The sequence below is a fragment of the Myxine glutinosa genome, chromosome 3 (assembly GCF_964187855.1).
Source record: "Myxine glutinosa chromosome 3, kmMyxGlut1.1, whole genome shotgun sequence".
NCBI classification, from domain to species: Eukaryota; Metazoa; Chordata; class Myxini; order Myxiniformes; family Myxinidae; genus Myxine; species Myxine glutinosa.
The window spans coordinates 31,657,974-31,673,499 of record NC_136263.1 but is presented as its reverse complement, the minus strand read 5'-3'; the positions used below and the strand labels follow the sequence as shown (position 1 = coordinate 31,673,499).

Sequence of the window (15,526 nt, the reverse complement as noted above, 5' to 3'; positions counted from 1 at the left end):
TTATTGCAAGCCGAGAAGGTTTAGTGTTTGTGTTACATTGAATGTTTATAGGTGTTATCGCTTTCTGAGGTTTTGTGTTTGTGTCTTACATTGAATGTTTATAGGTGTTCTCGCTTTCCAAGAAGGGTTCGTGTTTGTGTATTACATTGATTGTTTATAGGTGTTGTTGCAAGCTGAGAACATTTTGTGTTTGTATGTTACATTGAATGCTTATAGGTGTTCTCGCTTTCCAAGAAGGGTTCGTGTTTGTGTGTTGTATTGAATGTTTATAGGTGTTGTTGCAAGCTCAACGCTCAAGCTCAACAAGCAAAGCTGAGAACATTTTGTGTTTGTATGTTACATTGAATGCTTATAGGTGTTCTCGCTTTCCAAGAAGGGTTCGTGTTTGTGTGTTGCATTGAATGTTTATAGGTGTTGTTGCAAGCTCAACAAGCAAAGCTGAGAACATTTTGTGTTTGTATGTTACATTGAATGTTTATAGGTGTTATCGCTTGTCGAGAAGGTTTCATGTGTGTGTGTTACATTGAATGTTTATAGGTGTTATCGCTTGTCGGGAAGGCTTTATTATTATTATTGCTAACAGAGTACCTACCTTATGGGCCATCTTGTTCCAAGTGTGCAACACGTTCTTCTACGCACAACTTTATTTGGGCGGTGTATAGGCAACAGACTGCTGCATCGATTGCTCCAGAAGATAAAAACGACTCTGGTTATGCACATGAAGCAAGAACACGTGCACTGTTTTTGTACATATTCTATACATAATGGTTATTAAATATACCTCAGATAATTCCAATTGCACCCTTTCTCTTCTTCCCAAAGGAAAAAAATGCCAAGATTTGGGTGGAATTTATTTTATTTTCAAAATGTGATGGAATCAAATGAAACTTGCACAGGCGCAACTTCAGGGGCCCTCATTAATCCCTGAACATGTCGGCTTCCTCGGTCAAATCCTCTTGGAGGAGTAGATGATGCATACCTACACACATACGTCAGAGCTCCATCATATTCAGATTATTAAATTAATTTTTTTGTTCTTGCATTTCTCAGGACCTCATCATTTTTCCTGACGATTGCGAGTTTAAGCACGTTCCACAATGCACATCTGGTCGTGTGTACGTTCTCAAGTTCAAATCTGGATCGAGACGCCTCTTCTTTTGGATGCAGGTATGCTTCCGTGTCGCTATATGACGTTTTATGACCCCAACAGCAGAGTTGATGTTTCAACCCCTCTTTCTACTGTTCCATTTGACTCAACGACACCACTGACGCCACCTGCTCCACATGAACAATAAAACATATCATGGAAGACTGCACAGTCCTGGCTTCACGTAGGCGAGAGCACATCTTGGACGTGAGGGATCTCTGGGTACTAATAGAGGGAGACTTGGACAGATAATGGGTGTGGAGAGAAATTGGGGACAGTGGAAGACACGGGGTGGACAAGATGTAGACGGAAGGAAACTCTCAGGAAGGAAAACTTGAAATTTTGGAAAAAGGTGGGCTTGAAAGGTGGGGGTTTGGGTTTGGTGAATTAATGGGGTAGAAAAGATAATGGTTTTGGTGTATGCCTCTTTTTCTTCTTCTTTCATATGCAGCACATGGCTGTACCACTGATGCAACGCCCTCTTTAGGTTATGGCAGGGATTTGGAATTTATTCATGGTGCCGGCGGTAGCTCTCCTATTCTTCATGAAGGACACCATGGGACCTTTAACATCCACTAACTAAAGCTAGCAGGTGGGATGCCCGTTTAAGGACCATCCGAGGGACGGCCCACATTGATGCCTCACCCTGCCTATGAGACACCAGAATGAATGAATGAATGATCGTTTTAAGGCCATTTTCCCCGCTAGAGCGGGGTTTAGCCTTGCGAGCCCCATGACAATCATGGTTCCCTGTTTTGAGGCAATGTTTTTATGGCCGGATGCCCTTCCTGACGCCAACCCTTGGTCACGCTCTTCGATGCGCAGGGGATACGGTGTACCTATTCTAAATCGGGGTACACACCGTGATCATTCATCCCAGCAAGCTGGTACTCAATTTGCCGACCTCGGAAGGATGACAGGCTGAGTCAACCCCCCTGGCGTTAATTCAGCGATCGACCGGGATTCGAACCCAGGATCCTAGGATCCCAAGCCGGCACCCTAACAGCTAAGCCAACACCAGGCTCTGAGACACCAGGGTGGCAGTTTATAGCTGGGTGGAGATTAAAACCCAGGCTAGACAACTTGGAGGTGAGTGTGCATACCTCTAGGCCATTCTGCCAGCCTATCGTTCTTCTTAGTGTGCATACCTCTAGGCCATTCTGCCAGCCTATCATTCTTCTTATGGAATGAATGGTTATTTATTTATTTTTCTCTCCACCCCTTCTGTCTCCCAACGTTGTTTAACCTTTTTCTCACTAAATATGCATTGAACACCAGTATGTATAACGTTGTGGTCAGGATTTATTGTTTTTGTGACCCATTCCCCCTTTCTCCCACCCATCCCCTACTCATAAGTTGAAATATGTCTATATTGGTACCCAAGGTATGTATTCTTTATTTTGGGCAGTGTAGAGTACCAGTGAAATGCTAATTGTAAATATAAATTTGTTTTATTTTTTGCATGCCTGCATATGTTTCTTCTAGCACTTGAGAAGTTGTAAAAATACCAATATTCTTTTAGGAGCCTAAATCTGAGAAAGATGAGGAATTAACCAAGAAGGTGAATGAGTACATCAACAATCCACCGGCACCTGGTTCTCTGGGAAGCAGCAGCTCCTCGCACGGCTTGTCGAGTGACTTGGCTGCCTTGAGCGGTGAGCATGTTGCTAATGATTGGTCATGTTGGTGAATTGTCGAGACTTGTTCATAAAAGGGTAGGTTTTTGCTTCTTTTTTTTTGTTGAATTGAGATGAGTCTAAAAAAATGTAGTCTTTGCCATTTTGGTGTCAATGCGATTGTTACGAGCAGATTGGTAATATGGTTAAGTAATTTGTCACTCTAAGATGTGCTTTTAATATTATAGTTATTTGTCTTTAACTATAGGCGAAGGAGGTTTGCAGAGCCTGCTGGGAAACATGGACCAGCAGCAGTTAATGCAGCTCATGGGAGCAAGTGGTCTTGGTAAGGGCAGACTTTTTTGGCACTGTTGTGAATCTATGCAGATTCCCATCTTGTGATTCCAGGAAAGTCATTGTTGTGATGCAAGGTGATGCTACGCAACTGCCTGACACACAAATGCAATCGGTAATTCTTAGTAACTTACTAACACCATAGTGATAAGTGGAAGGAATGTATGGAGGCAGAAGGTCTGAAGGTGAATATCGGAAAGACAAAGGTGATGGCAAGTGGTAAAGCATGTGGTGAGGTGGAAAGAACTGGTAAGTGGCCGTGTGCTGTGTGCAGGAAGGGTGTCGGAGTGAACTCCATTCAATGTACAATGTGCGCTGAGTGGGTTCATCAAAAATGTAGTGGTCTGAGAGGGTCATTAACCAGGGTGGCAGCTACATTCAAGTGTAAGGTGTGCACAGAGGGAGGAAATGTTAATGGATCTTGGAGACGGCGTGAAGCTGGAAGGTGTGAAAACATTTTGCTACCTCGGAGACATGCTGAATGGAGAAGGTGGATCAGACTCGGAAACGGTTGCGAGAGTGAGATATGCATGTAAGAAGTTTCGGGAACTGAGTGGCGTGCTAACGAGGAGGCGAGTGTCGTTGAAGCTGAAGGGAAAGGTGTATGCTGCATGTGAGAGAAGTGTTATGATTTATGGGAGCGAGACATGGGTAATGAACGTAGAGCAGCAACGAAGGCTGGAAAGGGTGGAAATGCGAATGGTTCGGTGGATGTGTGGAGTATCGTTGAGAGAGAGCAAGACAAATGATGAATTGCGAAAGATGATGGGAATAGAGCCTGTGATGGATGCTGTAAAGAGAAACAGGTTGAGATGGTTTGGTCATGTGTTTAGGAAGGATGAAAGTGACTGAGTGAGAAGAGTGATGGAAATGAATGTAGAAGGAAGTAGAGGACGGGGAAGACCGAGAAAGACTTGGCTAAAGGTGGTGGAAGAAGAAATGCGGGCAAGGGGGTTAACAAGGAGAGATGCAGAAAATAGGGCAAAATGGAGAAGATTGTCATGGGGACCGTAAGACTAACCCCCGCTCTAGCAGGGAAAATGGCCTTAAAATGCCTGTTGTTGTTGTATCTATCTATAATTCCAGTAATCTCTGTCTGTCTGTCTGTACGTCTGTACGTTTGTCTGTGACCGCTGTTTCTCGACAACCACGGGTCCGATATACTTTTAACTTGCCAGGTATATTGCTGGGGACCCGAGGATGTGCCTTTTCAAGGTTTCATATTAATCGGACAATTACTTACCGAGCTATGTCCAAAAAACGATTCAACCAATCAGAGAGCAGCGAACGATCGCGTGTGCCGAACGTGGCGGGCACACTCTGCCTCGGATGGCACATTTGAGAGCGTATTCATTTATTTCACGTTTGCAAACTATGTTGGCGTTAAACTATGTTTTACAACTAATAAAAACGAATTTGCGATTCATTCGCTTTCCTGCGCGTTTGTGCACGCGATGGCGATTTCTTTACCAAACTCCGGAAGCCGTTCGCTTTGGACCAAACCATTGCATGTAAATAGAGGGGGGGGATTGTCACCACTCGCAAGCCGTTCGCTTTGGACCAAACCATTTCATGTAAATATAGGGGGGGGATATAATTTTAGATATAGATATAGTACGGGCATGCCCTAGTAGTGATAAGTGCAATAATCTTCGTGTGCATGTTTATTTGCCCTGGCTTCACTTCAGTAAGTTCTTGAATTGACCTCCACACAAAGTACAGTTTTGTTTGCCATGGCACGACTAGTATGATGACTGGTTTTTCAATCGGACAATCAATAATTCCTGTTATTGACTTGATCATGAAATTGACGTGAAACTTTTTTTTTTTGACCAACTTCCCGAATTGGCGACCACACAGATACATTTTCGCTTACCATGTAACCACTCGTGCTGTGATTAGCCCGCCCTCACTTGCAGTGGGAGATGGGGTTTGGTGTTTTTTGTTGTTTGTTTTGTATTGTTGGTTATCTCCATATATGGGTTTCAGTGGAACGGTGTGTACACGTGCGTGTGCGCATGTTTTTTTTAAATTATTACTACCTCCGCTACCATAGGTGGATGGAGGTTATGTTTTCACCTCTGTTTGTCTGTCCGTTTGTGAACAAAATATCTCAAAATGTTGTGGATGGATTCGGACGAAATTTGGCAGAGATGTAGTATATGTGATGAGGACGAAATGATTAGATTTTGGTGAAGAGCCGGATTCGGATCCGGCTACTAGAATTTTTAAAGTGATTCTTCACCATTGGGAGATAGAGACAAAAACGATACATAGCGGGATATCTCAAAAAGTTATGGATGAATTTGGACGAAACTTGTTGACAGGTTGTGTGTGTGACGAGGAAGAATCGATTCAATTTTGGTGAAGATCTGAATCTGGATCCGGCTAGTAGAATTTTTAAAGTGAATCTTCACCATTGAGCAGATGTCCATCCAGGCGGAGGTATGCTCTCTACTGAGTGCCGTTCTAGTTTTTTTTTTTTTTTTTTTTTTAACCATTTGAGCTTTTGTCATCAAATTTTCAACCAACCTTTATTATGAGAATATGGAGAAAATAATTTAAAGTTGGGTCAAAATGTGAAAGTGCAAAGTCATAGTAATTAAATAGCCTTATTGGCACCGCCGCAGTGTGTCAAGCGTGAGACGCCCTGGTTTTAAAAAAACTAGAACAATGCGACTGTGTCACCAATATGCCTCTGCATAGTCCCATAACGGGTAGATGCCCTCATTCACTGTTCTAAAAATAAACGAGTTTGATTTAAATCCCTTCAGCTGTTTTTAAGTATCACATTTTCACCAGCCATGACAGGCTTCACATCGATCGGTGAAGCAGTTTCAGAGAAGGGATTTAAAAAAAATTAACATTTTTGGCTGGTATACTATACCACTTCACCTATGATGGCATCATTATTATGCTTTTGTTCCCCATTTGGGGTACTTGACAATGTGCCAAGTTTCAAATTTTTCCATTCAGCGGTTTGCAAGAAATATTTTTTTAATTTTTTGCTTTTAATCCAAGATGGCTGCCATATCATATGACCTATGACGTCACAATTATCATAAAACATTCTGCATGAATGTCACTCCTACCCTGAATGTTTCGTCTCAATCGGACATATGGTTGCTGAGAAAAACTAGGTTTTGCCCTGACGGGCGGACAGACAACCCGAAAACATAATGCCTCCAGCGACTTTGTCCATGGAGGCATAAAAATTGCTTCCCTGTGTATTTATTTATCATTGAGCTTTGTAACTGTCCAGGCCATAACATTTTTACAATGGAGCTTTTGTAATCAAATCTTCAACAAAGCTATATGGAGAACACAAATGAATAAAATGTACAATTTTTTTTGTCCCCCGTCGCACCGCGGAGCGAAAGGGGGACTATGGTTTTCCCCTCCGTCCGTGTGTGCGTCCGTCCGTGCGTGCGTGCATGCGTGCGTAAGCGAAGGACCGAATTCTAATTTGGTGTGTGGGTGTATCTCGGCATAAGGAAGAACGCTATTGAAAGTTGGGTCGCCACGTCAAAATCCAAGATGGCCACCACCATGTATGTCTGAACCTTGTGAGCGAAATATCTTGAAAAATAAGCGAAGTACCAACTTCTAATCTGGTGTGTGGGTGTATCTAGGCTTAAGGAAGAACGCTCTTGCAAATTGGGTCGCCACGTCAAAATCCAAGATGGCCGCCTTGCGTCTTCCACTTTGTTAACTCGCATCACTTCACCGACGGGGGACCTAGGCGTAACGCTTGTTCAAACTGCCGTTTTCGTCAAGGTTAATTTGAGTACAAAGTGGAAAGGCCAAAAAAAAAAATTGGTTAGAGTACAAAAATGGGGTGTCTCCCATGGATGGGCTTTGCATTTTGAGATGCTTTCTATTAATTTTTTAAAACCTGATTTGTCTTTGTATTGTGAAAGGTTTTTTTTAACCTTTGAAATTGAGTTTTTAATCTGAATTTTTTTTCAGCCAATTACCACTGAATTCATGCTATAAAGTCTGATTTCTGTATCTTTTTGGACTTGTCCATACCCACACAGTTTGGCGTGATTTTTTTTTTTACGGATGTTCCTTAAAGGTTGACAGTCGTCAAAAATGGGTCGGCAGTGGACAGTCCTCTGGCCTTTCGGGGTTGGAATGTGTGTTTGATTGATGGTGTACTGCAGTCTCTGGACTGAGGTTGGATGTGTGTGCTCATGGGGCAGTCTTGTTGGACTGTGCACATCGGCTGTGTGGTGCATGTCTCAAGCTGTTCAAAAAATTTTAAACAATTTTTTTTCCTCATCAGACGAGGACCAACAAGCCTGAAACACTTTCGTGGATGGTTCCCTTTCCGGGTTGGACTGGTCTATAAAATTGAGAATTTAATTCTCTTCCCGGTATTGGCTGCAGTTTAATCCTACTGGGAAGTAGGGGGTTGTAGATTTGCTAAGCTCATGCCTAATAGGCGGTTATACCTGGTGTTGGCCTAATGGTTAGGGTGGTGGGCTTGGGTTCCTAAGGTCCTGAGTTCAAATCCAGTTCAGCTGTTGAATTAATACCAGGTGGGGTTGACTCGGCCTGTCAGCCTTCCGAGGTCGGCGAACGATTTCTGATGATATAGGCCTTTTATAAAATTCCCCGTGGGGTGGTGTTCGGCCTATGTTTCTCACGCTCCTTGAACCACGCTGCAGGAGAAAGGGACCCTTATCTCACACAGCATTGTGGTTTCCCATGTGGGAGTCCCACTGGGGCCACGTTTTTCTACCCCTCCTGTTGCCTGATCCGTGTGGCCATGCGTGCTGCGCTCTCATCTGAGCCATGCGGCGCCTTGGTGCTGTTATTTATTATTAAAAGAAAATACATAATGACACGTTACAATGGGTAAAACCACAATAAACACCATGGTGGGGATATGGTTGTGTTCACACAAACAGCCTGGGAGGAAAGACAAAGGGAAGTTCACTAAAACAAACTCGACACTACCTGTCATACACTTTTGATGAACGCTTATTCTGAGCATGTCCTATTGAAATCTATATAATAAAAGGCAATGTCTGTTTGTGGTGTCGTTAGGTATACAAATCCGTATGCGCCTACTTTGAGGTCTTAATGGTGCACAATTAGGGGTAGTTTTATATGGGGAATCCAATGGCAGTCTTTAAAATTACTGAAATCGCACCGCCTGAGCTCGAACTAAAAAAAAAAAAAACCAAAAAGGCAGGACCATGAAATATTTGACCTTTCTAGAAGGGTCAAATTTTTTTACCCTTTTTCTATTGGACAATTTAAATAGTCTCCGCCTCCCTAAGGTCTCAGCCCCTCCTAATAATCCTATATAAGCCGTGGCGTTACTTCAACATTCATTTTAATAGCGAACGTTTTCGCCACGTTTCTTCATTATTATTATTCCTATTTCTCCGATTTATTCCAATTTTTTTTTTATTCCGATTTATTCCTACCTTCGAAAATCTCCGATTTATTCCTATTTTATAAGTAAAGCAAACGTTTTCCATAAAAAACGAGCGTTTTCCCCACCTCTTCCCATTATCAAACGAAAAGCGACAGTTTTCCCGACTACGATGCCACCCAATTTTAAAAGCGGCCAAATTTCGGAAAGTCGCCTGCAGCCCTCCATATGCAGACACGAAGAGAAGCACGGACAGATGCGGAACATCAGCAGGAACTTCAAACCCTGGCACGCAGGCGATCAGCTCTTATAGACCAACAGACACTCGAGAAAACACAGTCACGACTCCAAGAAAACGCTGCCAGACGAAGAGCTGAAAGGCAGCAGGAAGCACTAGAACAGAGGCAGTCTCGCCTCCAAGAACAGGTCTTCCGACAGTCAACTCGACGGCAGGAGGAAACTCCAGATGAACGTCAGACAAGGCGTCAAAGGGATGGGACAAGTCATGCTGAGGTAAGATCTCGAACATTCACTACGCAACAGGTGCTTTCAACTATGTACCAAGGTGCTTTCAACTATGATCCAAGCCATAATTATGCATCACATGAATTAGTGACCATTGGTTCCATGTCTAAGATTTGTGACAAGTGTAGCGCCAAAAAGTGGGATAAAGAAACACCAGGCATGTGTTGCACTAATGGCAAAGTTCAGCTGACTATGCTTCCTGAACCACCTGAGCCACTTGAGGATCTTCTTCTTGGCACCACTCCAGAGTCCAAACATTTCCTTCTTAATATTCGGAAATACAATTGTGCCTTTCAAATGACGTCATTCGGTGCCAATGTCATCACAGAGGGAGGATTCATGCCAACATTCAAAGTTCAGGGACAGATTTACCACAGGATAGGATCCCTCCAGCCTCTACCAAATGAATAGCCTCGCTATTTGCAGATATACTTTGTTGGAGATCTTCAACAACAGGCCCAGAGTAGATACAACGGCAACCAGGGTACAAGATTTGATTTAATTTTGAAGCTGCAAGAAATGCTTCATTCAAGTAACATCTATGTCGAAAGTTTTAAATATGCCCTTGAGAGCAAACATTAACAGTGGCAGGATTGCATCTGGAAGAGTCTTGCTTTTCTCATGGTCAGCTATATGTAGGCTGTTCCAAAGTTGGAAGTCCCTGCAATCTTTTTGTTTGCACTCCAACTGCAACGACTCACAACATCGTCTTATACTGAAGTGCTGAAATGAAATTGCCCATCATAAGTGGGGCTAAATTATCCAAAATGTCCTATAGATATATAGGTCAATTGCGAAATAAGCTATGATTAATAAAGCAGTTGCGGACCATCAGTGGTGGTGCTATTAGAGTATGGCTGGACTGCGAGTCTGGCAAGCTCTTAGTCCTAAAAAAGGTCACAACACTCAATGACGGTATCGTGTCAAGGCGGGTGCACCTCGCCATAAAGGTGCCAAATGCCTACAGGAGTAAACCTGGAATAAAAACTCCGAGTGGCTGTTGGGAACCCACTCATAACCCAAATTCCTGCTAGTGACTACTTCCGCTAGTAACTAAATGAAAAATGAATGAATGATCGTTTTAATGCCATTTTCCCCGCTAGAGCGGAGGTTAGCCTTGCGGGCCCCATGACAATCATGGTTCCCTGTTTGAGGCAATGTTTTTATGGCTGGATGCCCTTCCTGACGCCAACCCTTAGTCACCTCTTACGATGCGCAGGGATACGGTGTACCTATTCTAAACCGGGGTACACACCGGGATCATTCATCCCAGCAAGCTGGTACTCAATTTGCCAACCTCGGAAGGATGACAGGCTGATTCAACCCCCCTGGCGTTAATTCAGCGATCGACCGGGATTCGAACCCAGGATCCTAGGATCCCAAGCCGGCACCCTAACCGCTAAGCCAACACCAGGCTAGTAACTAATATAACTTAAACCTAATTACCCCAAAGCCATATCAATACATTATACATGTATGTATATACCACAATGGGAATAGAGCCTGTGATTGATGCTGTGAAGAGGAACAGGTTGAGATGGTTTGGTCATGTGTTGAGGAAGGATGAAAGTGACTGGTTGAGAAGAGTGATGGAAATGAATGTAGAAGGAAGTAGAGGACGGAGAAGACCGAGAAAGACTTGGCTAAAGATGGTGGAAGAAGAAATGCAGGCAAGGGGGTTAACAAGGGGAGATGCAGAAAATAGGGTAAAATGGAGAAGATTGTCATGCTCTTGCAGGGAAAATGGCCTTAAAATGCATGTTGTTGTTGTATATACCACAATGCATTATAAACGTTCATTAAGTCCAGCAAATGTACCACTTCAAATGCAAGTTTATTTAATTTTTCTCGAGACGTTTAACATTTAACATAGTCCAAATATTGAAGGGTTTTCGGAGTGACAATGAGGTGATTTGTGTTCAATCATCTAATTAATTTAAATATAATAGATTCGTATAAAAATCAATTCTGGAATTTACCGCCATTGATGTTAAATTAGTTATTTTCCACCAGCGTCTTTTACACCACCCTATCGAACACGTTACTTTAGTTATTCGTGCCTGTTGTTTGTGTCCTTTATGACGTCCTTAAAAAACAGTAAGTTTCCTGCGTGGAATGATTTTCAATTTTGTTTGGCTGCCAGACAAGCAGACAATAAAAAAAAACATCTCCTCTCTGCGCATGTGCGATCGGGACAAATTTAAAGCCAAAGTAGTGTAAAACGGCAGGTTTGTTTTCCGATTCATGTTCTTATTTGTGTTAAATGAAACATTCAATGAAAATGAAGTTGTCCCTCAATCGTAAACTGACGTTTGTGGACAGACAGAAGTGAACTAATTGATTAACCCCGCTTCTTGCTTCACTTGCGTGTGGTAATGATCAGCTGTATTGTAATTTCGTTGAAGCATTTCCTTGTTTTGGATAATGCTGTGACCTCTGTTTCGAAGAATAACATTTGTTGCATCATGAAGAACACATACTTGGAAGTTCTATGAAGCGCTGTTTGCTCTGCTGTCTACGCACCCAAGTAACACGGTGATCTTCATACCAAGCAAATTCTTCCCTGTGACCAACAAAAAACATGGCGGAAGGGAGGGGAATACATGTTGAGCACTGGTTTAGTGATCAGCAATCTTAGTTTTCTCTGATGGTTCTTTTGTAATTCAGACATGGTCTTGTTGCAAAGGGAACTTGAATTGCTGTTTTTCAGGTGGTCTTGGAGCTTTGGCTGGTCTCCTAGGGAGCGGACATTCATCGTCAAGGCGAGTTATGATTCTGCTCCGCTTGATTGTCACATTTTCGGTTATATATATATATATATATATATTTACATCCGCCACCAAAGGTGGATGTAAGTTATGTTTTCACCCCTGTCTTCTGTCTGTATGTCTGCCTGTTTGTCTGTTTATTTCTGAACAAGATAGTTCAAAAAGTTGTGGACGGGTTCGGACGAAATTTGGCATAGATGTAGCATATGTGACAAGGACAAAACGATTAGATTTTGGTGAAGATCCGGATTCGGATCCGGCTCGTAGATTTTTATAAGCGATTCTTCACCATTGGGAGATGGGGCCAAAAACGATCCATAGCAGGATATCTCAAAAAGTTGTGGTCGGATTTGGACGAAACTTGGTGGACAGGTTATGTGTGTGATTAGGACTAATCGATTCGATTTTGTTGAAGATCTGAATAGGGATTCGGATATGAGAATTATTTAATTTTTAAAGTGATTCTTCACCATTGAGAGATCGGGCTAAAACCAACATTTAGCAGGATATCTCAAAAAGTTATGGATAGATTTGGACGAAACTTGGTGGACAGGTTTTGTGTGTGACAAGGAAGAATCGATTCAATTTTGGTGACGATACAGATCCAGCTTGTATAATTTTTAATGTGATTCTTCACTATTGGGAGAGGAGGGCCAAAAACGATATTAAAAAAACCACCTTTAGAGGCCATTTTTCCCCGCAAGCGGGGGTTGGCCTTTTTCGGGAACCGTGGTTGTTGTTTTTTTTTTTTTGATCCCCTTTTTGAAGCAATGTTTTACGGCCGGATGCCCTTCCTGACGCCAACCCTTTTTGCCGCCTTTAACGACAAGCAGGGAATTACCAGTGAACTGGTACTCAATTTGCCGACCTCGGAAGGATGACAGGCTGAGTCAACCCCCCTGGCGTTAATTCAGCGATCGACCGCGATTCGAACCCAGGATCCTAGGATCCTAAGCCGGCACCCTAGCCGCTAGCCCAACACCAGGGTTTTTTTTTTGGTTTTATGTAAAACATGTAAACCCATGTTTGCTTTGTTTGCATGCTGTTGCTTGCATGTAAACCCATTCCCCATGTAAACCATGCAGCCTGGTGTTGGGCTAGCGGCTAGGGTGCCAGCTTAGGATCCTAGGATCCTGGGTTCGAATCCCGGTCGATCGCTGAATTAACGCCAGGGGGGTTGACTCAGCCTGTTGTCATGCCTGTCATCCTTCCGAGGTCGGCAAATTGAGGACCAGTTCACTGGATAAGGGCCAAAAACGATATACAGCAGGATATCTCAAAAAGCTGTGGACGGATGATTTTGATTAAATGTGATTCTGTATTCTTATTTTCTGGTCTACTCTGGGATACAAAATGTAAACTGTTCACCTGGCCGAGGTATGCTCTCTATTGAGTGCCGTTCTAGTTTTTACTGACTGAAACGAGTAACCACAATTTCCATTAAATTTCCATAACTTTTCACTAACTTTGAAACTTCAGTGGACTTGTAGTTACATAGGTTTTCCTTGATTAATAATAAATAATATACCCTAATTTCAAGTTTCTTAATTATTTTATTACAGTACATGAGTATAGTTTATACCGTAATATTCATGATCTTTTATTTTGCTTGTGATCGTGCCAAGTTTTTAATAGTAGCTCAAGGTTGATAATTGGGTTGGAATGGTGTCAAATTGCCATGCGGTTGTACAAGAAAAAAAATCGAAAACTATCAGTGTGTGTATAAAAAGTTTCAGGTAGACAAAGGGGTGAGATTTGCCATTGCCTTCCGAACACTATTTCAGACCGTAATTTGTGCATAGCTCACCTACTCTTCACGAAGGATACCATGGGGTCTTTAATGTCCAACAACTAATGCCAGCAGAATGGATGGCACCGTTTAACGTCTATCCGAGGGACACATTGAAAAATTGCCCTAACTGTGAAACACCAGAATGATAGTTTATAGCTGGGCCAGGATTAAAACCTAGGCTGGACACCTTGGAGGTTACCTGTCAGACAGTTACCTTTTTAAGTACATAACATAAGTTAGAAAATTGAAGAAGTTGTATGTTTGCTGTACAATGTACATGTTGTATTATCGTGTGCTGGTAATATCCACTTATCACGAAGAAAAGATGTAGAAAACAAGTCAGGAGACAACGGTGGTTCACGAGCGAGCGGTATTCAATGACAAAGGTCAAAACCAACATTGAAAATAAATAAATAGGAATGTATTATCTGTTATGAGACTAGTTAGCTACACAATACCGAAAATTCGGTTCGATTCCGACAACTTTGAAAATTTGACCTTTGTGACCTTCAAAGGTCAAAGGTCGAAGATTCTGAAATTTGTTGGAAAACTTGTATTTCATGATGTATGTGATAATTAGACTACGGATTTTTATGTGAAGAAAATAGGCCTTTTATGTTTTGAAAAGTGGAATTTTTTTTTTTTAATGTGAAAAAATCCCGAAATATTTTTTTCCCCCATTTTATTCATTTTTTATTATTACCAAGTTTTTCAGAAATCAGTCAAAAAAAGAACAAAAAATGGTTAGCTTTTTCCTGCACAACATTAAGCACTCTGGGCTAGTAAACAGGTAAAAAATGACGTTCAGGTACCTTTATTGCAACCGCATTGTTTGATAAGTAGAGGACTAGAAGAAATTGACAAGACCCTTTTAGGAACGGTTAAAGTAGGTGTTTGAAATCATTATCTTGGTAATGTTCTCCTTGGTGAGGCGGTGTCGGCGGTCGGTGAGGACGTTTCTGTAGACGGAGAAGGACCTTTCCACGTCGACGCTGACGATGGGGCAGTACCTCAAGAGGGGGATGTCGGCAAGCTTGACTCCAGCCGGCACACCAACCTCAGATCCGTGCTGATCTCCATCCAGGATCAAAGCCACTGTCCTCAGCACACCAATGTCGGGATTGCGCTGCAGCACCGCCTTGAACTTGGTGAGCAGGATCTCCTTACGGCAGCCTCGGAGCTTTTCGAGCTCCTCCTTGGCCTGATCAAGGAGCTGGAAGGCCTTGGCCAGCTCCATGCCGGCCTCCTCCAGCTGCTTAAGGATCTTCGGGATGAACGACACGTGGGCATTTAAGAAGACCAAACTGAGCTTGATGTCCGCCTTTCCGAACAGGTCCTTGGCACTCCGGATTGCCATCGCGTCGTCATCGTTCAGCTGGTCCACCATGTCCTTGACGGCCTCGAAGTGCTCGGCGTAAAACACCGCGGCGTCGATCCACGTCCCCCACCGAGTCAGAATGGGCTCCGGGGGGAGAGAAAGATTGGGCTGCTGCTCCTTCCAAAGGACAACACGTGACGGGGCTTTGACGAACACCTTCTTCGTCGTGGCAATCAGGTCGTTGACGTCCTTGAACATTTCTCGGACTGTCTCGCAGACACGGTGGAGCGCGTGGGCAACGCAAGTCACATGCAGCAAGTCCGGGAAGAGTTCCTTCAGGGCATGGCCGGCCTTGATCATATAGGCCGCGGCGTCGCTGACGAGGACCTTGAGGCACTCCGGCTTGAAATCAGGCCAAAGATAGCACAGCGTGTCATTGACTGCGCGCACGATCTCCCCGGAGTTGGTCTTCTCAGGAAACATGCACTGGACGAGGTGGGGACGAAAGTACCCCTCCTTGGACAAGCATCCCGCGATGATGTTGGCCACATATCGACCTGCCGAATCGGTCGTCTCGTCGACGGACAGCCAGATGGGCTGCTGTCCGAGGTCGGCAC

At 43.2% G+C, this 15,526-nt stretch overlaps 1 protein-coding gene across 1 annotated transcript in view; it reads left to right on the top strand.

Annotated features, from left to right (window-relative positions):
- Positions 1-15,526, top strand: part of ADRM1 (ADRM1 26S proteasome ubiquitin receptor) — a 53,150-nt gene that overhangs the window by 1,279 nt on the left and 36,345 nt on the right. Inside the window, exons 2-5 of the mRNA XM_068111145.2 lie at positions 1,051-1,167; positions 2,670-2,802; positions 3,032-3,109; positions 11,742-11,793. Coding sequence (XP_067967246.1) covers positions 1,051-1,167; positions 2,670-2,802; positions 3,032-3,109; positions 11,742-11,793 — 380 coding nt within the window. The remainder of the gene's footprint in view (positions 1-1,050; positions 1,168-2,669; positions 2,803-3,031; positions 3,110-11,741; positions 11,794-15,526) is intronic.